The sequence below is a fragment of the Lygodium microphyllum genome, chromosome 18 (assembly GCF_053477565.2).
Source record: "Lygodium microphyllum isolate KBCC chromosome 18, Lygodium_microphyllum_v1.1.10, whole genome shotgun sequence".
In the NCBI taxonomy this organism is placed as follows: Eukaryota; Viridiplantae; Streptophyta; class Polypodiopsida; order Schizaeales; family Lygodiaceae; genus Lygodium; species Lygodium microphyllum.
This window is the reverse complement of record NC_141152.1, coordinates 7,610,212-7,630,903: the sequence shown is the minus strand read 5'-3', so window position 1 is coordinate 7,630,903 and position 20,692 is coordinate 7,610,212. Positions and strand designations below refer to the sequence as shown.

The following is a 20,692-nucleotide window of genomic DNA, read 5'->3' as shown; positions in this document are numbered from 1 at the left end:
AGAGAGGAAAATGGTTTCCCCTCGACAAAACAGTGCTTTGAAGATTATCGACCATTAAAATGTGTGATTTTGGGAATAAATTTGAAATTAAACTCGAAAGCTTTGGCTAGACTCAAAATATTCTAGTGCTTTAGTTATTAACAAAGTTACGACCAAAACAATCATGGTATATCACACATGACGTATGTGTCATATGAGTGATTAATAATGGGTTTAAAAAAATTAATCTATGCATTACATACAATACACACACATGAAGACGAGAAACAAACTTAGTTATAAACTACTTTTTATTCACAAACCAACCAATATGGTGTGTGCTTGGAAGGACGGGGCTTAAGGAGTGTTGCGAGAATAAGTTCCTTCATAACCTTACTTGGATGAGTTGACAAAACCAATGAGATTCCTCATGAGATGCTCTAGAGGAACTTGTGGGCATAGTGTATGTAATGCTGATTACACACCAAATGATGGACTCCCACTTTGTAAACTTTAACCAATCAAAACACTTATTTAAAGGTTGGGTGTCAGCAGTCCTTTACATAACGCTAGAGAGGACATGACCTGCTGTTTACCTACTAAATTGGTGATCCCTGTCCACATTTGAATAGGGAGTATCCATTTGGTATGTAAAGATATTGTACCCATGATCGTGCCCAGTTTCAAAAAGTGGATACCCACATTCTAAGCGGGGATTGGCCGTCCATCACTTGGTGTGTAACCAACCTAATAGATAATAGATACTCGGATGGGATTTCTTTTGCCCTTTGCTTAATAGCCTACTAGACGCTCAGCGCCCAAACTCGCGGGCGCGTTTCTTTGTGGGGAGGTTGGGGACTGCCACGTGGCACCCGCCCCCAACCTCCCCTAATAGTAAAGATGGCGGTCGCGCTTCAAACTTCTTAACCTTTTCATTCGGGTAGTGTTTTAAGTCTGTCTCGGCTGTGAGGTACCCTCGCATCCCAGTCTGCGCATATGCTCGCCAGAGCTGCTCTCCTCTTCTGTCGTCACTCACACCGATTGTTCGCTCCTACCCAGACGTTGATTTTTGTTAGGGGAGGAGGGGCAGGAGCAGCACCACACGAACCTTTCCAGTACGTCCATCATGTGTCATTGCAGCAAACAATCCGATTATCCAGTACACAGACGATGTTGGCCGAGGAAGCAGCAACAGATGATGGCAAGGGTACAGTGCCCTCAGTAGACCATGTTTCTGTAGAGAATGTGGCAATGCAATGCTTAGCACCTGATACATGGATGGTACTGCACAAGAATTCAACCCCCATTGAAAGTGTAGTACATGGTACTGAAAACCGTTCGCATACATTCAAAGCAGGCATTGTGATGAAGGATAAGCAAAATTCATCTACAGGTCGTGAGAATAAGCGGATGGTGGAAAGTGAAGAACCACCACAATCATGTGAGCTCTTGCAACATCGTAAGGAGGAGCCTGCTCTAGGGTTTCATAATTTACATAGTGAACAAGCACTTAAAGTCAGGTGCGACAGTGTATACGAAGGGGGTATTCCTTTCTGTTCGACACCCGAAAGAGAAAGAGGATCCAGGACCTTCAGTTCTCAATGTAATGACAGCGACTCAGTGAAGAAGCTTTTGGAAGAGCAGAAGCAGTTGCTTGAGAAGGTGAGGGTACAATTTCTGGAACAGCGAATCTTATTACAATCAGTCCTCGAGGGAATGAGCTTCTTATATTGTAATAAGGAGAACGTGGTGATGGGGAAGGATGTTGAGTCTCCAGTCAGGTTGGTTTGGAAATTATTTGTGGAGCAGCTGAGAGGCTTTGATTATCTTACAGAGGAAGATATGAGAGCTTCTAAAGACTGCAAGCGTGATTACCATGCTTGCCTTGAACGGGCACTCCATGAGTTTTCTCAGACTCACAAATGTATATTCAAGTATGCCTTATTGTATACATCTTTTGGAGTTTTGTACAAGCAATGCCTTATTGTTTTGATGCATAATTGATTACACTGGCTACATATTCTTAAGAATGTACAATCTACTTGAGAATTTCCCACTCAACATCTTGATTGTCTAATGGTTTAGGATCAATCCCTGAACCCATGTTCCCCACATTTAGCTTGAATGAACAAACGTTCTATATGTAGGACCAAATGCCAGCTATCAAATGCTCAGGGCCAAATACTGAAAATAGACACCGAGGTTCTTTAGGATCAACTTCATATGCTGTCAGATAGTAGTATGGTCTTTCTTATATTGGACCCGATTATTTCTCATATTTGCTCCAATCATTTATATCAGTTGTTCGTGTAAAATCCAATCATTGACATGCTCTTTGCATACTCTTTTGCATAGGAGGACGGTCATTCCACACACATAGGGATGTGTCTATCATAGCCTCTCTAGGTTACATAAATCCAATCTAAATATCCATTGTCCATGTTCAAGTAGCCAATCCATGATTCGTAGTTCTGTGCATTATACTTAGGTGCTGAGATTCAATGTCAAGCACTGCTACAAGGGAGATATCTCTTTAACTACATGCCATGTTCTTTAGAGTGGAACTATCCATGATCTTGGATAACTGCCACATAGCTAGTTACAACTGGTATGATTCTTGGTGTAGTATCCATCCTCAACTGGGAAGCAAATTTGGTTACACCAAATGATCTACTAGTGTTATTTTCAATGTGAAAGCTGAAACCAATGTTCATTAAAGCCATTTTTGGTAGCAAATACAAAAACCTTTATCTCAAAATTTTGGAGGACATAGGCAGCTATACGTCAGCAGCAATGTCACCCATGGGGAGTAGTCTGTTAGATGAGGACAAATGGCAGCCACAGCAGTTGCAGAACTGCCGGTCAGAGCTGCATGAGGTGTCTTGTAGCAGCTGATGCGACAGGATGACTATAGTTACGTAGCAGTATGTCGCATCATAAAGTTAACACACTAGCACCAACAATGGCTCGTAGAATATTAGCTCTTGCACCCTTGAACAAGAGTTAAGGATCTATGTGATAGATTATTAGTTGCTGCCACCAGAGCCATAGGTCTTGCCGAAACAGCTGCAAGCGATCATAACCAGAACTAGCAGAGTCACACGCAGAGGTAGTCAATGCCTAGTATGTCAACGCAAATCACCACTGGCAATTTGGAATCGGCCACATTAGCAATATTGATCAGCAGACCATGATGCCCCTCATTATAGTGTAGCAAGCAAAGCAAAGACACGTTCCATCAAACACAATAAACCATTGGCAATTTGGAATCAGCCACGTTAGCAATATTGATCAGCAGACCATGATGCCCCTCGTTATAGTGTAGCAAGCAAAGCAAAGACACGTTCCATCAAACACAATAAGGTAGGTGATGTCAAAGCTGGGGTTCGTGAAAATGCAATGGTGACCAGGCCAAAGGGCTTTTGACTAGTCAAATCGAGGTGAGAAAGTATGAGATCATTAGCATAACTCCTTTAATAAACTGAAATGTCGTGGATACCATGTTAGAAGAGCAAAACATGCAATAGAATAATGAAAGACACAAGATCGATGAAAGAGGCAATGCAGAATATGTAATCGAGAATAGGAATCCACTATGACAAGAGTACAATGGTTGAGCACTAGCTCACACACTCCATAAGCTCCCTCTCTCCACACCAAGAATTTGCAAGTACATGAATGGATAATGGATTGTGGCCATACTCCCTCCTTTTATATACAAATTTAAAGGAGTTATCCTACTACAAAATAGGCTGGCCAATCACCTAATAAAGAATAAAGAGAGTGCAGATCCATGGAACAAATGAAGTCATCACTAGTTAGACTCGCCCCAAGGTCCTACGGGAATGCCAAAATGATTCAGATAAATCTAAAAGGGTATTGCTTGGTATACAAGGCCGAGAACTAAGTGATGAAAAAGGCCAAGCGCATTGTTGCCATATCACCTTAGGCAAAGGAGCTTAGAGATGCTCTAAGCCAATAAATCCCCTGACGGCCTATGATAGGGATGTAGAGCTTCATGACCCTTGTCGTTGATTAGGGATGAATAACCTCAAATTCTAGTCATGAGATGGAATGACCTTGATGCATCAAAAGTCCTTGTAATGACTAAGATGGCTTTGTGGAAGTCCAGATTTTTGCAAGGATCATAATAAAGGAATGGAACCCCAATTAAGAGAATATCAATCAACAAGTGATAGCATCTACAGGCTATTGAGATAGGGTAGCAGTTGTAAATGACTAATTTTCTTTAGTTCTTTGTAACTACAAGTTGTTGAGGTTGTCAGAGTGCAGCGGTGCGGAAGCGTAAGACTGAGAGAGAGAGAACGCAGAGAGAAAAGGGAGAGAAAGAGACAGTGTACAATGAAGATCTGCTGTATAAAGAATGCTGAATACAAAGATATACACGGGCACAGTGCGCTGGACTGCGTGTCTCCACCTCGACGATGCGACCTGCTGTCCACCTCGAAGTCTGCTGCAGTCTGCACTGTCTGCTATCTGAAATCTGTGAACAGAGACAGAAATCTGCACGGCACCGGTCTGTAATCTGCGATAGAGAATAGTGGCCAGACTGCTGAAAACGTCAGCAATAAATAGGCGAAAAATCACCTAGAACGGGGCTAAAAAATGGGGCGCAGCCTGGAATAAAATGGCTGCAGGCAGTCGGACTGCCACGTGGCAGTCCGACTGTGCAGCTGGTCCGACTGCTGGACCAGCTGTGCTGCTGCCTAAAAAACATGCTATGAACTCTAACACCCCCTCTCAGAGCCTGGACAGGGCAGAAGCCTGAGGGATCTGGAATGTTGCCGAAGTAGAGCCTGAGGAAGCGCCTTCGTAAACAAATCCGCAAGATTATCCTCCGTCTTGCAATACTCCACAGTGATGGTCTCATCCAGAAGCTTTTCTCGAATGAAGTGGTACTGAATCTCAATGTGCTTCGTCCGGGCATGAAAAACAGGGTTCCTTGCCAAGGCAATGCAACTCTCATTGTCACATCGCAGCAATGTAGGACGAGTCTGGGGGCACCCAAGCTCCTCCAACAATCTCCGAAGCCACACAACCTTGCAGGTGGTGGAAGATGCGGCCCGATACTCCGCCTCAGTAGACGAAAGGGCTACCGTGGGCTGCTTCTTGCTACTCCATGAAATAACACCTGCACCCAAAGTAAAGCAGTAACCTGTTGTAGACCGCCTGTGGTCCACGTCACCGGCCCAATCCGAGTCGCTCCAACCTGCAAGTACAAGATCTGACCCATCTGTCCCTGCGGGGTAATGAATCCCCAAATCAGACGTCCCCCTCAGATACCGAAGTATCCTCTGAGCAGCCTGCCAATGCACCGTCTTAGGTTCACTCATGAACCCTGCCAAGAGCCCAACAGCAAAACATAGATCAACCCTCGTGTTGAGAAGCCAAATCAAGGACCCTATCAACTGTCGATAGCGGGAAGCATCCGCCAAAGGAAAAGCGGAGTGGGAAGTGGCCTTCCAGTTCGGATCCATAGGAGTAGAGAGGGCCCGACAATCTTCCATCTCAAAAGTCACCAAGAGCTCCTGTACATATCTCTGTTGGGAGAGAAAGATCCCCCTCTGAGACTGATAAATCTCATGGCCTAAAAAGAAATGGAGTAGCCCCAAATCCGTCATCTCGAACGTCCGATGTAAAGCTGACTTTGTCTCCTGGACAGCTGCGGATCGGCCTTGGACCGCCGATATCCCAATTGAGTCTAGAGGAACGAATCAATCTTCTCGTTCCAAGCTCGCGGGGCCTGCTTGAGACCATACAGGGCCTTCTTCAACCTGTAGACTTTCCCATCCGAAGAACCAAAGCCAGGAGGCTGCTCAACGTAGATCTCCTCCTTCAAATCACTATTCAGGAAGGCCGACTTCACATCCAATTGATAAACAGGCCATCTCCTATGGCCAGCCAAAGCAAGAACAGCTCTAATGGTTGCCATACGAGCTGTAGGGGCAAAGGTGTCATGACAATCAATCCCTGGGCGCTGGGCAAAACCCTTAGCAACAAGGCGAGCCTTGTGCTTATCCAAAGTACCATCACTGAGATATTTGGTCTTGAAGACCCACTTGACTCCAATCACCTTCTTCTTCGGGGGGCGTGGCACAAGTGACCAAGTGCCATTCCTCTCAATAGCCTCCAACTCAGCTTCCATAGCTTTCTTCCATGGGGCGGACTGTAAAGCCTCCTTCACGGAGGTGGGCTCTTGATCCTGCATAACTCGGGACATCAAACAATAATTGAAGCAAACAAGCTCCGAAGAATGCGCCTGGTGCCTCCGTGACCGCCGCGGACCATCCTGCGGTCCCCACTCCTCAGGAACCCCCTCGATCCTTGAATCACGGAGTGTGTCACGGGCCCAGCGAGGAGGAGGCCGAACCTCCCCTCGTCGTTCTCCATCAGTAGAAGACTCTGGAATGTCCACCGGTGGTAACTCCTCAGAAGGATCCGGTGGAACAGTAGACTCTGTGTCAGAAATAGAATCATAATCAAACGGCACAGGCTCCAGTGGAACTGTAGAAGGAGCCAAACTCTCCCCTGGATCTCCAAGAACGGGATGCTCCTCACCCGTTGAAGAAGCCCGAACCTCCACAAACCGCACATCACGGCTAGTATATACATCCCGCTTGACGGGATCATACAGTCGGTAGCCTTGGGACTGGGAGCTGTAGCCAACAAATACCTGTTTTCGGGAAGCCGCTTCAAATTTGTCACGGTGAGCCTTGGGAATGTGAACATAGGCATCACACCCAAAGACCCGAAAGTAAGAAACATCTGGCTTCGTCCCAAAATAAGCCTCAAATGGAGTCATCCCTTCCACGGCCGAAGTAGGGGATCGATTAAGGATGTGGACTGCAGTAGCCACAGCCTCGGCCCACAGAACCTGAGGGGTTTGTCGGTGCTCCATCATGGTGCGCGCCATCTTGATCACATTGCGGTTCTTCCGTTCTAGAATACCATTTTCTTGAGGAGTATTAATATTGGCAAACTCCTGGTGAATTCCTCTATCTGCACAAAACCGAGCAAATTCATTAGACACAAATTCACCTCCCTTGTCGGATCGCAAGGTCTTCAACTTCCGGCCTGATCGGTTCTCCTCAAAGAGAAGCCAATCCTTGAAGTGCGAGAAAGCTTCTGACTTTAGTGCCAAAAAATAGGCCCATGTCATCCTGCTGTAGTCATCCACGATCAGCATGAAGTACGAGCTCCCACGCAAGGACTCATTCCTCATAGGGCCACATAGATCCGTAGATACTAGCTCCATCGGTGAAGTAGACCGCCGCGAAGCTGTGTGGGGAATGGCATCCCGATGCTGCTTCCCCCGTATGCAGGAGACACATGGCTGCTGGCTCACCACTATATCCGGCAACCCTCGAACAAGCTGTCCACGTGACGCCTTCCGAAGATAGTCATAGTTCAGGTGATCAAACCGAGCATGCCATAACTCAGACTGTGACTGTGAGGTAAGAAGAAGAGAAGAGAGGGCAGTGGAAGACTTCAGTTTGTAAATGCCGTTCTCCTCATATCCAGATGATAGAACCTTCCTCGATTCACGATCAAGGACTCGCACAGTAGAACTGTCAAATTCCACCAAAAGACCAAGGGAGCAAATCTTATGAACTGAAAGGAGATGGTACCCCAATCCTGGTACATGCAAAACCTCTGAGGTATGGGTGCCACCTCGTCCATCCGGAATAAGCTGCATCTTACCCCGACCTGCAATAGAAACTGAAGAGCTGTCTCCAATGAGAACCTGCCCACGCGAAGGTCGCAGCTGGGCAACACCATCTGATGAAGGAGTCATGTGCCGTGAGGCACCACTATCAATAATCCACTCTCGAGATTGGGGAGCCGCCATCGCAGCATCAGAAGCATTCGGTGAAGCGTCCTCAATGACAACTAAATGTAGAAATGCAGTTGATGAGGGTGCAGCCACCGCTCCAGAATCCTTGGTTTCCTTCTTCTTGGTGTCCTTTGAGTCTTTGTCAGGGCAATCCTTCTTCCAATGGCCAGTCTTTCCACAAATATGGCATGTGGAGTCTTTGTCCTTGTCCTTCTCCTTGTCCTTCTTGGACTTGTTATCCCCCTTCTTCTTCTTTTGGTCCTTCCCCTTCTTCTGAGAGGCTTGACCTGTCAACGCCTTTGTCTTGGAAGCATTCTGTCCCTTTAACTGTTCCTCTTGGTCCAAGACCATAGGAACCGACTCTTCCCACCGAAGAGTAGACTCTCGCCCCGAAGCAATAAGGGCAGAGTAGAATGTACCGAATCGTGGCGGCAATTGGGACAAGAGTGTAATCGCCATGTCTTCGGAGGAAATTGGCTTCCCCGCATTCTGAACCTGCATCTGTAGCTGCCTTAGCTTGTTAATGTGTTCCCTTAGCGAAGAAGACTTATTGACGGACAAGGTCCGCATCTGTACCTCCAAAGAAACCCTCTTCATCAGGGTCATCCGATTGTACATTTGATCAAGCTCCAGCCATATCTCACGAGCCACCGTCAAGTGCTCGATGTGAGCGATCACGGCTGTAGTGCATGATAGAAAGAGAAAGGATCGAATCCTGGCATTCAGGTTGTCCCAATGAGACTGGGCCCTGGCCAACTCCGCACGAGCATCGGAAGAGAGTTTGGACTCATCTCTTACCGAAGGCCGGTCAATATCTTCCTGTACCAACTCCGCCAAGTCATAGGACTCCAGAATGGCCAACATCATAACGCGCCAAATGCGGTAGTTGTCGCCGTCGAGCTTCTGATCTGTAGGAAGAGCCGGTAGGACAGGCACCTTCCGGTCCATAATCGCCTGGAACTCCAAGTCCATCTCTGTAGACATCTTCACCTGCAATGCCTTCTCAAACGCAAAAGCAGCCCCCTCTGACTGGGTAAACTCAGCCTGCTAAGGCTCTTCCGCGTCCCGAAGCTTCTTCACCCGCCGGAGGCGATGAAAAAGCAAAACCTGCACTTTTAGGTTGAAAACTCAAACTTTCTCCGCGCAAAACAGCAGTAAACAGCAGCAAATCCACCACCTGTACTCCTTTCCTGTGCGCCCACACTCGTTTCAGCCTTGTTCCAAGGCGTAGCCCTCCTGTCTGCCCTTAAACGCAAAAAACGCAAATTTGTGTCGCGATGGAAACTCCTTTTCAGGTTGATTCTGCGCTCAGTCAGCCCTCAAACATTGCTCTGATACCATGTCAGAGTGCAGCGGTGCGGAAGCGTAGGACTTAGAGAGAGAGAACGCAGAGAGAGAAGGGAGAGAAAGAGACAGTGTACAATGAAGATCTGCTGTATAAAGAATGCTGAATACAAAGATATACACGGGCGCAGTGCGCTGGACTGCGTGTCTCCACCTCGACGATGCGACCTGCTGTCCACCTCGAAGTCTGCTGCAGTCTGCACTGTCTGCTGTCTGAAATCTGTGAACAGAGACAGAAATCTGCATGGCACCGGTCTGTAATCTGCGACAGAGAATAGTGGCCAGACTGCTGAAAACGTCAGCAATAAATAGGCGAAAAATCACCTAGAACGGGGCTCAAAAATGGGGCGCAGCCTGGAATAAAATGGCTGCAGGCAGTCGGACTGCCACGTGGCAGTCCGACTGCACAGTCCGACTGTGCAGCTGGTCCAACTGCTGGACCAGCTGTGCTGCTGCCTAAAAAACAGGCTATGAACTCTAACAGAGGTAGGGCAGTAGTAGTAAATGACAGATTTTCTTCAGTCTTTCAAGAAGAAAGTCTGAATTTTCTCTCTCCTCAGCATTCTCTCTCATCTCCTAGCCTTTCTACAGCCTTGCTCCGAAGATTACAACATTGAGATCACTAGAGGCTAATAAATTTCAGATTTTTGTGCTATAAACCCTAATTTACATAGCAGAAATTAGAGTTTAGTAGCAGCCTTCGGAAGGGTGCTAAAAATTGGAAGCTCCAAGACTTTGATTCAACAAGGTTGAAGCTGTTTTTAGTTAAATTCAAGTGGAGGGACCACCAAATCAATGAATTTGGGGCATTTTCCATCTCCATCAAAACGGGTGAAGGCCAATTGACTGCTTGGGGCAAATTAGATTGAAGACTTGTTGGTCATTTTGGATAGCAAGGGGAGTTGGAATACAGAAAAGGATTGGGAGAATCCCATTGTACGTTAACTTCTTCTTCAATTATGTTAAATAAATACCAAAAGGAGCATGAGTTTTGGGGCCAATAGGGTGTCCAATGTCCAAGATTATATGGTAAAGTGTGCATTTTAGTTTTGTGAATTTGTTAATTGCTGTAAATAGTGCTTAATCAGGTTATTTACCACCCTATTTGAGGAGGAATGTTGGTTTCAGTGTCCTAGTAAAAATATGTTGTTGAAGATGACCTTTGTGTTCCACCACACATGATTTGAGAGGAAATGCAAAATGAGATCCATGCTATGCAATCATATAAGCAATGCTACACTCGAAACTTTCTAGCCTATCGACATGTGGCCCATGTGTCATGTAAGATGCAAACACAATTTCTTGATTACTTCAGATCCTTAACCTCACCTCTCATCACTTAACAAATAAGAAAATTTGTACTCCACTTCAACCATCCAAAAATCTCACAATCACTAAAAAAAATATGGTTATCATGATATTAACCAAGAAAAAAACCTATCTCATAACTGAAGGCGTCCTACACGACCCTTAAATTCACCCAACCACCTTTCCCACTCAACCAGCAATTCCTATCTTTGTGATGAATATTTCATTCTCGTGCGTGCAAAGAACTGCGTGTACAATGAAAGGTGCTCTCTCAAGTGCGCATGCATCTAAGATTTATTGCATATAGCTGCAGTGGGCATCATGTTGCGCTAGTGCTCAACGATGAATCAAAGCATGCATCAACCCAATCCATGACATGGAAGTAATTGATAAAATTAGGAGACAACCTGGAGTGCAGTGCATTGGATAAGTACAATGTGAAGTGCTCGTGAACCCACAATCCTTGTGATATGCAAAAGATATTGGCAAGAAAATATACTTGTTTCAAGATGACATGCAAATACCTTCAAAGTCTTGCTCAAATTTGTCTAGAAAAACACCAATCTCGACTAAGACTATGAAGTTTTCATGCTAAAAAAATCCAAATAAAATGACAAAAAGTATTCATGATCCAGACAAATACAAAAAATCCAACTACAAAACAATAAATCAAACAACCACACAATAACTAAGCTACAAAAATCCTACCTACCTAAAGTTTTTCTAGGGGTTTTTTAGTTTACGCGAAAGCACTTGACAACACCTTGGGCTAAAAATGGGCTTGAGCTTTTCTTCTAGTCCTTTCTTGGTACTAGTTTTGGGCTTGAGAGGGGGTGTTGAACTCAAAAGCATTACAAATTGATTAGCTCTTTAAAACAATCCCAAAGCATGTAATGTACCAAAAGTTTTATTAAATGGTGCGTAGTTCTAGACAGTTTTTATCCCATAAACAAAACGCTAATTTGGGAGGGTCCTTTTGCATCTTATAAATAGATAGAGTGCCTACCATTCAGTCTATCCTTATGTATAGGTTTCTCACTCTATCATGCAGATTTCAACCACCTACTATGTGCTGTCTAGTCATTACCAACTCCATCCCATCACCATCTAGCCCCTGGCAGCCAATTTTCAGCCATCTCCTTGCTTTTGGAGATCTGCATGTGTTGTGTCATCATATCCATGATCTACTTGTGTTTTAGCATTTGGTGCCAAGCAATAGGCTGATGCTATTTCTCCTACCAGGCGATTGTTGCAATACATGTGTTTTTGCTGTCTAGTAGGCCGCCTATATCAGCACATAGCTCTTCGGCTGTTGCTTGACAGTTCTCTGTCTTGAGTGATTAGTTCTCATCTTGTTCAGGTGGTACACTGCTGTGTTTACCAAATTTCAGCCTCTAAATTGCTGTGTTTTGGTGACCAATTTGCTGCTCTTCCACATTCAACACTCTTTCAGCTCCAGTTGGTGGTTATAGTACTCAAGATTCATCTTCAGTGGATGTCACCCTTCGACATCATTCATTGCTCTGCCCTTGAGCATTCTGTACACTCTTCCATTTATCTACAACATTGATTCATTGATTTTAGAGTTCTCTTCTCTCTCTATTTGTGTTTGTGTTTTTGCATTTTGAGTTTGAGTTTTAAGTCTTGCATTTATTGTGTAAATGTTTGAGGTACTGTGATTTCATCGTGTTAGATGGGTCTTGAAGGAGGGATATTGGAACTAGAAGCTCTAGTGAACCCCAAGGGAGTAGTATTGTTGACACCAATAGGTTCAAAGTATGTGGATAATTGAAAACCATGTGGTCTTGGGAGCCCCAAAGGATAAGGAAAAACAAAACGTGAAGGTGTTGGGAGCCTTGAAGCAATACTTGTGACAATGGGGGCAAGCCGTTTGAAACTAGCCTTCCTTCTTAGATAGGGTGGTGAATAACCTGATTAAGTACTAATTACTGCAATCACAAAATTCACATAACTAAAACTGCAAATTGAAGTACTAGGCCCCAAATTTTGGGCCCTCTCCCTCGGGTAGCTAGTAAACCCTAATTTCTGCTATAGATTAGGGTGTAGCACCAGAAATTCTTCAATCGCACCCTCTTGGGACTGAATTTAGCGTGCGATATCCTGAGGGGAGTTGTGAATTGGCTGAGAGAATGGAGAAGAAGTCGGAGAGAGTGAAATTTCAAAGTTTCATAGCTAAAGTTGGCTGAAATTTAATGTTGCCTTGTCGTGAATGGCTGATTGACTGCAGCCCACCATCAATAGGAACCCCACATGCAATTGCCTATTCTTGTGAGCCCCAAAATTGTTGTCATCTGTCTCTAGACAGCTTGCAGGGTTTGTCACCTGCCTCCAATGGCCTCTTGGTCAACTACCAGTAGCTCTCTGACAGTCTCCAATGGCTAGAAAATGGCAATAGCAGCTCTTTCTCTTCCTCTCCCAACCTCCATAATACTGGAACGAGGCTCCACTAGCTTCTAATAGCCTTCCCTTCACTTGCATGGAAAGCTTTGCCAAGTGGCAGTCTTCTAATTGCATTTTTCAGCCCAATTAATTATTATTTCTTGCTTAGAAAAGTAGTTATACCAGCCAACAATTAAATTGGCTAGGCTAATTTATCATCCAAGCAATTGTGAGCATTTATTAGCCTCTACAGTGGCATTAATTAATCAATTCAAATTAGTTGCTGCCCTGTTTCAAAAGGCCATTTGATGTTGTTGTCTGCTGTCTTGGGAGCCTAGAATAGGCTCTCTCCTGCCCAAGATGTTGTCGCTAGCTGCCCTCTTTTGTGCAGGTCACTAGCTGGCCAGAAATGGCCTATCAACTGTTGCAGCAGCAATGCAACCCCCCCCCCCCCCCCCCCCCCCCCCCCCCCCCCCATGTGTCTCACAGTTAGCACAAGGCTATAATGACCCTCTCTCAACTTCCAAGTTTTCACAGCCTTCTCCCCACTTTGCATGGACAAGTTTTGCCCAGTGGCAGCCTTCCTAATTCATTTTCTAGCATTTTTCAGTTTTATTAAATGAATTTTCAGAATGTTAATTTTGAAAATTAATTCAATTATCATTTATTGCTCAAAAAATTAATCTAAGTGGCCAACAATTAAATTGTCTAGGCCAATTTATCATCCAAGTAATCTGGAGCACTCATTAGCCTCGGAACTGACATTGAATTAAATTAATTTTCAAGTGTTACCACTGACACTTATGGCCAATTAAAAGTTCTAGGCTAAAGTCAAGACACTAGGTATTGTTAGAATTTGTAAATTCAGGGCAGTGCCCAACTTAATTCGTCTGCTGGGGACACTTATTAAAACGTCAATGTAGTGTGTGTATACCTAGTGTCTTAGAACATTAAAGTAGTGACACTCCGCTCTAGAGTAAATAAACCTAACTCTAGTTAGTTGGAGGAAGGCTAGTTAGGTCAACCCTTGACCTAAACAGGAGTTGTACTTTCACTCGATCTTTCAGTTCAGCAAGTACACTTTACTCTCTTGCTCCAGATCACATTGTCACTATCTCTCGTTGAGTCGTTTCTCTCGTCCATAGCTGGTGCCATTTCTCACATTTGGTATCAGAGCAGCTTTTGTGCACACCATTGGCCTATGCCGCTCATGATCCTATTGCCATTGGCTCTATTTGTGCAAGGAAGAGGACGAGTTGCTGAAAACTGGGCAGCTGGTCGCCAACTCCGCCCGCCGATGTGTTTGTTGCTCCTGCTGTTGCGCCAACATTGCCAACAGTCCTATCTTGTCCGCCTCTTGCATGTGCTGCTAGCCACTAGACATTTGCCACCTGCACCATCTGACATCAGCACTTGCCCTGCTTTCCTGTGCTTCCAACTGCACCCACTGTCCACCTGCATGCTACCTGCCAGGCACAGTGCTATTGCCTCTCCTGCACCTCCTGTGCCTAGTCCTTGACACCTATTCTATATTGCCTCTGCCCTGCCAAACTGTGCCGTCTGTTGCCTCCACTAGCTCCACTTGCGCATAGCCCCTGAAGGCGCCGCCACCCTGGTTTGCAGTTGCTGCCTTTCCTAGCCTTGTCCTGCTGTGCCTCTTGCACTAGAGCTCCGAGCTTTGCCTGTCAGCCATTGGTGCCTCTAGTGTTCTGCACTACTGTGCAGTGACACACATTCCGAGGAGGAGTTATTAGTCTGAAATTGGGGCTTTTGACTGAATCGGTGCCCTATGCGTGGCTCAACACCCAAATTACTGACATTGCACAATTTCTCGGAATTTTGTGCAAGAAATTTGGGGCTTTTCAGTCTATTGGCTCTTGCACACATCATGATGCGCATTATAGCTGCTGGTTATTGTCAGCATGTGTCCCAATGCAACATTTTGATAGAATTTCATATTACAAGGTAAAAAGTCAAATTCTTAAAAAATTTGAGAATAAATTTGGGGCTTTTGCCAAACATGCATTCCAAGGCATACAACAAGTGTTACAACGGCATTATCTTGCTGTGTTAGTCAGATTTGGTAGTGAATTTTGGGGATTTTCAGTAAAAATTGGGGAGATTCATCATTAAATTGCTGTAAATTGTCTCTTTTGGCACACATTTTGAGGCGAGTGTGGTACAGTAGCGCATCATTGTAAATTGCAGGCTGAGGATTATGCTTTTTCAGTATGTAGTTTTGATTCTTCAATGGCTGATTCAACATTTAATGCTGCTGAAACACAATATACATGGTATTTTGACAGTGGGGTGTCCAAGGATAACACTTCCAAGAACTGTCTCTTTACATCTTTGCATTCAGTCCCTATAGCAAAGCGCGTTACATGTGCGAACAACAACAATTATGATGTATGTGGCATTGGTTTAGTCATGATTATTGTTGCAGATGGACCGATGGTTTAGATTTCATGCTTCTGGATGTTTTATTTGTGCCTGGTATCACAAAGAATCTTTTGTCTATATTTGCTTTAAATAAGCATGGCTTTTAGGTTATCTTTGAAGATGGCAAATGCATTGTTAGAGAGTTAGGGACAGAGATGGATTATACCCTCAGGTTATCTGGCACTCTATATAAGGGTCTCTTTTTGTTGGATATGTATGACAACGGTTTCATGATACTCTGGCGGTTAGTACTCTTTCGCCCGCAATGCAGAATGCGGAGCTTTGGTATGCCCACTATAGGCATATGAGTTTTGGCAGTCTAATGACCCTTTAGCGGTGTTAGATGGTAGGGTAGATTCATTGCCTTCAGTGGAGATCCCACCTTCCCATGCATGTGAAGGATGTATTTTGGGCAAAATGCGTAGGTTTGCTTTCAAGGAGTATGGTACCATGTGTGCTGTCCAGAAAATACAGTTAATACACTTCGATGTTTGTGGTCCCATGAGGACACATGCACTTGGGGGCCATCTTTATTTTCTTTTTTATGATGATGACTCATGGTATACATGGGCGTATGGGCTAAAAGCCAAATTTGATTTGTTTATGTATTTTAAACATCTTGTTGCAAAGCTTGAAACTAAAACTGGCTTGAAGGTGCAAATAGTTCGCACAAATAGAGGGGGGAACAACATGTCATGCTTTTGAGACATTTTTACTTAAAAATGGTATCATGTACCAGGCCACTGTTAGAATGACACCTGAGCAAAATGGTGTAGCTGAAAGGAAAAATCGGACACTTGATGGAGATGACTTGTTGTATGCTTATGAGCAAACGGCTGCAGCACAAGTTTTTTTGCTTGAGGGCCTTCAGTGCGCAATTCATGTATTAAATCGTGCACCTACTAAGGACAATCACACCATTTGAAGCTTGGCATAGCAAGAAACCCAAGGTTGATTACTTTTAGGTGTTTGGATACATAGCCTATGCACACGTTCCGAAAGAGCTCCGTGGATGACAAAGCTATAAAATGTATTTTTATTGGCTATAGTTCAGAGAGCAAGGGCTATCGTTTGTATGATCGATGCATAAAGAAAGTATTTTTCAATTGAGATGTTATCTTTGCTGAAAATGCAGCATTTTCACATGATTAGTTTGAGATGTCAACCATCCTTGACATAGGTGATGTCTTTGAGGGACTTCTACCACTTTCTATGGAGTTTGCACCTACTATAAATGGCTAGATAAACATATTACAGCAAGTTGTTGCACCACATGCTCCCAAATAGCAGACACTTGATATTGGATTGCCTCATGGAGTGGAAGATGCAATACAGTATGAAAGAACTGCTGTAAAGGCTACTAAAACAGTCCCATGATGGCTATTACACATTCTTAAGGAGAGTAGAATGGATGCTTCCTTACCTCAATGCACTAGAAGAGCTACTAGACATGTAGCACATAATGCAGCAGGGGCACATTTAGTTGATTTAATGGAAGTAGATGATGTTTGTGATGAGCATGTGGTTATGAGCTCAATGTTAGATGATGACGAGCTTACTTCCTTGGATAAAGCTCAACAAGATGTACATTGGATGTAGGCCATGCAAGATGAGTTAGACTCTATTGCCACTAACTCTACATGAGATCTTGTGGATTTACCACCTCATAAAAAGGCTATTGGCACAAAATGGGAAACTCAAATGTAAGGCTGATGGTACTACTGATAGGTACAAGGCATAGAAGAAAGGCATAGACAATCTTTGCTCCTACATCTTGTATGAGTATAATGAGATCTGTCATTGCTATGGCTGCAAATTATAGCTGGAAAGTATATTAGTTGGATATAAAGACAACACTTTTGAATGGGGATCTATATGAGGATGTTTATCTTTCATAACCTCTAGGGTTTGTGGTAAAGGGAAAAGAGCACATGGTTTGCAAGTTGCATGAGGCTCTTTATGGTCTCAAACAAGCTTCTCATGCATGCTACTTTAAAATCTATGCTTATTTGTGTTAGAACTGGACATTCCTGGTTGCAGGTTCACATGGATATGTTTGTACTGGGGATGACACCCAACATGACATTTAGCATACATAAATCGTTCCATTGTTGATGCCTGATGGCAAGAAAAAGAGCCTGCATGATGTACTACATGTACCTACAATAACCAAGAATCTTTTATTAGTTGGATAGATGGCAGAACAGAATTTGCAGGTGAGATTTAATAGAGATGGATGCTTTGTTGAAGAATATGATAATGGCTGCAATTGCTAGAGACCGAAGAGATGGCAGAATGTTTACTCTTGATGCGTCAATTCTAGAATTGAAAGCAGTCATGTTTGCACATGATGATGGTGCTATACGGGATATTGAGATATGGCATAAGTGGATTAGCCATGTGAATGTACAAAAGCTAAAATCTATGCAACAGAAGGAGATTGTGCTTGGATTGACTAAGTTTAAGTATCATGGCTTTGGACATGTATGTGATGCATGTCAGTTTGGAAAGCAAGTACGGTTTCCATTTATGAGACATGTACGGAATAGCTACGACCCTTGCAGTTGGTACATTCGGATGTATGGGGTCTGTCTCATAATGTTTCGTTTGGTGGTGCTCGTTACTATGTATCCTTCATTGATGATTTCAGCAGGTATACTTGGCTTTACATATTGAAACATAAGGATGATGTGTTTGATGCATTCAAGGATTTCAAGAAGCATATTGAAAATGAGTTGAGTTGTAAAATTTCATGTCTTAGATCAGATGGAGGTGGAGAATATGTCTCAAATTACTTTGATAGGTACCTTGCTAAATATGGGATCAGAAGATAGTTAACTTGTAGCTATACACCGTAGCAAAATAGTGTAGTAGAAAGGAAAAATAGGGTATTGATGGAATTGGCAAGAGCTATGCTGAATGAAGCAGTAGTGACTGCTGTCTATGTGATGAACAGAACCCCTACAACAGGGATTCATGATGTAACTCCATATGAGAGGTTGTATGGTCATAAACCTGACATTTCACACTTGAAGGTATTTGACAGCATTGCATATGTACATGTTCCTGATGAAAAGAGGAAGAAATTGGATCCTAAAGCTGTCAGGAGTGTGTTCCTTGGCTATGCACAAGACTGGAAAGCTTATAAGTGTTATGTACCGTCTGCACATGGGACATTGATTAGCAGAGATGTTTTTGATGAGCTGGCATCGTGGTATGGTAATCTTGTTGCAGTGGCTATTGATGGATCAGCTAGCACTAGTAATGTTGAAAATACACCTACAGTGAGTATATCTATGAGTGGTTCTGCAGATGATGGGTCACCTAGAGTAAGTCCTTGGTCAGGACGCTTGCGGAGTCATACTCCTATGTCTACTGACACGGATATGTCAGTGAGGGGGAGATTGGATAAGGGAAAAGAAAAGATGCTTGAGGATGTAACGGGTCCACTTATAGCAAGTTATGAGTCATCTAACAACGATAGTTTGGATAGTGAGTTGGGCATTCCGTCTATTATGACGCTTGGAGCAAGGCAGAGTCGTTATGTACCACCTCATGAGAGGCAAGCTCAAAGTGAGCCACAGTTACGAAGATCTGAGAGAGTCAGAAAACCAGTTGACAGGTTTACATACACTAGTTATTCAGCCCGCCATTATGCATATATGGCTAGTGTGACAGGTTACAAAGAACCTACAAAGTTTAATTATGCAGTTACATATGATAATCGATGTGCTGCTATGGATAAGGAGTATGCAGCCTTGGCTGAAAATGAGATACGGGAATTGGTTGAGTTGCCTGAAGGCAAAGTCCCCATTGGTTGCAAATGGGTATACAAGGTTAAGTGCAAGTCAGATGGTTCGTTAGAACACTATAAGGCCAGGTTGGTTGCAAAAGGGTATGCAGAACAATATGGCCTTGACTATGAAGAGACTTTCAGTCCGGTGGCTAAAATGGCAACAGTCAGAACTGTCATTGCTTTGGCAGCATGTGAAGGCTGGAAATTATGGCAAACGGACGTCAAGAATGCTTTCTTGAACGGTGATTTGGTTGAGGAAGTATATATGGAGCAGCCTGAAAGCTATGTTCACCCGGACTTTCCTACACATGTATGTAAGCTGAAAAAGGCTTTATATGGACTGAAACAGGTACCTAGAGCATGGAATGCTCTGATCAACAGTTATTTACAGCAACATGGATTTAGATTGGGTGATGTAGATCACAGTCTGTTCACGAAGAAGACAGATCATAGATATGTGTTTCTAGTGGTTTATGTAGATGATCTTATCCTCACTGGAGATGATGAAGAGGGCATTACTGAAATTAAATCATGTTTACAGGCTGAATTCAAAGTCAAAGACCTTGGTGAGCTGAAGTATTTTCTTGGAATTGAGGTAGTATCTATGTCTCAAGGTATATGGCTACTACAGAAGCAGTATGCTCATGACATGTTCCAGAAGTATGGTATGGCTGAATGCAAGCCTATGGAGACACCTCTTGATCAGAATGTCAAGCTGTAGATTGATGTTGGGAATGACATAGAGAATGTGACCATGTATCGACAGATGGTGGGCAACTTGATATACTTGACTATTACATGTCCTGACTTATGTTATGCAGTGGGGCTGATTAGTCAGTTCATGCAGAAGCCTTGCTAACCACATTTAGATGCAGTCAGGAGGATCATGAGATATGTTAAGGGTACTACAGATTATGGGCTGTTTTATGCATATAGAAAATCTCTTGACTTGACAGGGTTTACTGATGTTGATTGGGCTGGTTGTGCCTATGACAGGAGGTCAACCAGTGGTTATGCATTTGGATTGGGCAACAGTATGATTAGTTGGTAAAGTAAGAAACAGCGCGCTGTTGCATTGTCGAGTACAGAAGCAGAGTACAGAGGAGCTGCCTTAGCAGCTTGCGAAGCAGTTTGGCTAATGAAATTGCTAAAAGACTTGGGAATATACTTGGAAAGTAGAGTGAGATTGCATTGTGATAATCTCGGCAGTGTTATGTTGGCTAGCAATCCTGTCTACCATGCTAGGTCCAAACATATTGAGGTTCACTATCATTTCATCAGAGAAATGGTTCTTACAAGGCAAATTGACTTGATTCATGTGAAGATTGAAGACCAGGCAGCAAATATATTTACCGAGTCACTTGGTAAAGAAAAGTTCATATATTTCAGACAACTACTTGGAGTTTTATCAGATGGTTGGAGCTTGAGAAGGAGTATTAGAATATCAAGCTTGCGTTACTCTTCAGTCATCTTTATGTGTGTGACCAACATTAGCTAGACACAACTGTACATGTATGTGACATTCAATAAGTCGGTGTAGTCAGTGACTTAATCACAGTTAGTCTTGG

The 20,692-nt window shown here is 43.7% G+C and overlaps 1 protein-coding gene across 1 annotated transcript in view; it reads left to right on the top strand.

Annotated features, from left to right (window-relative positions):
• Positions 1-815: 815 nt before the first annotated feature.
• The window catches only part of LOC148020551 (uncharacterized), a 44,042-nt gene continuing 24,165 nt past the window's right edge, over positions 816-20,692 (top strand). The window contains exon 1 of the mRNA XM_087699397.1: positions 816-1,913. Coding sequence (XP_087555523.1) covers positions 976-1,913 — 938 coding nt within the window. The 5' untranslated portion in view covers positions 816-975. The remainder of the gene's footprint in view (positions 1,914-20,692) is intronic.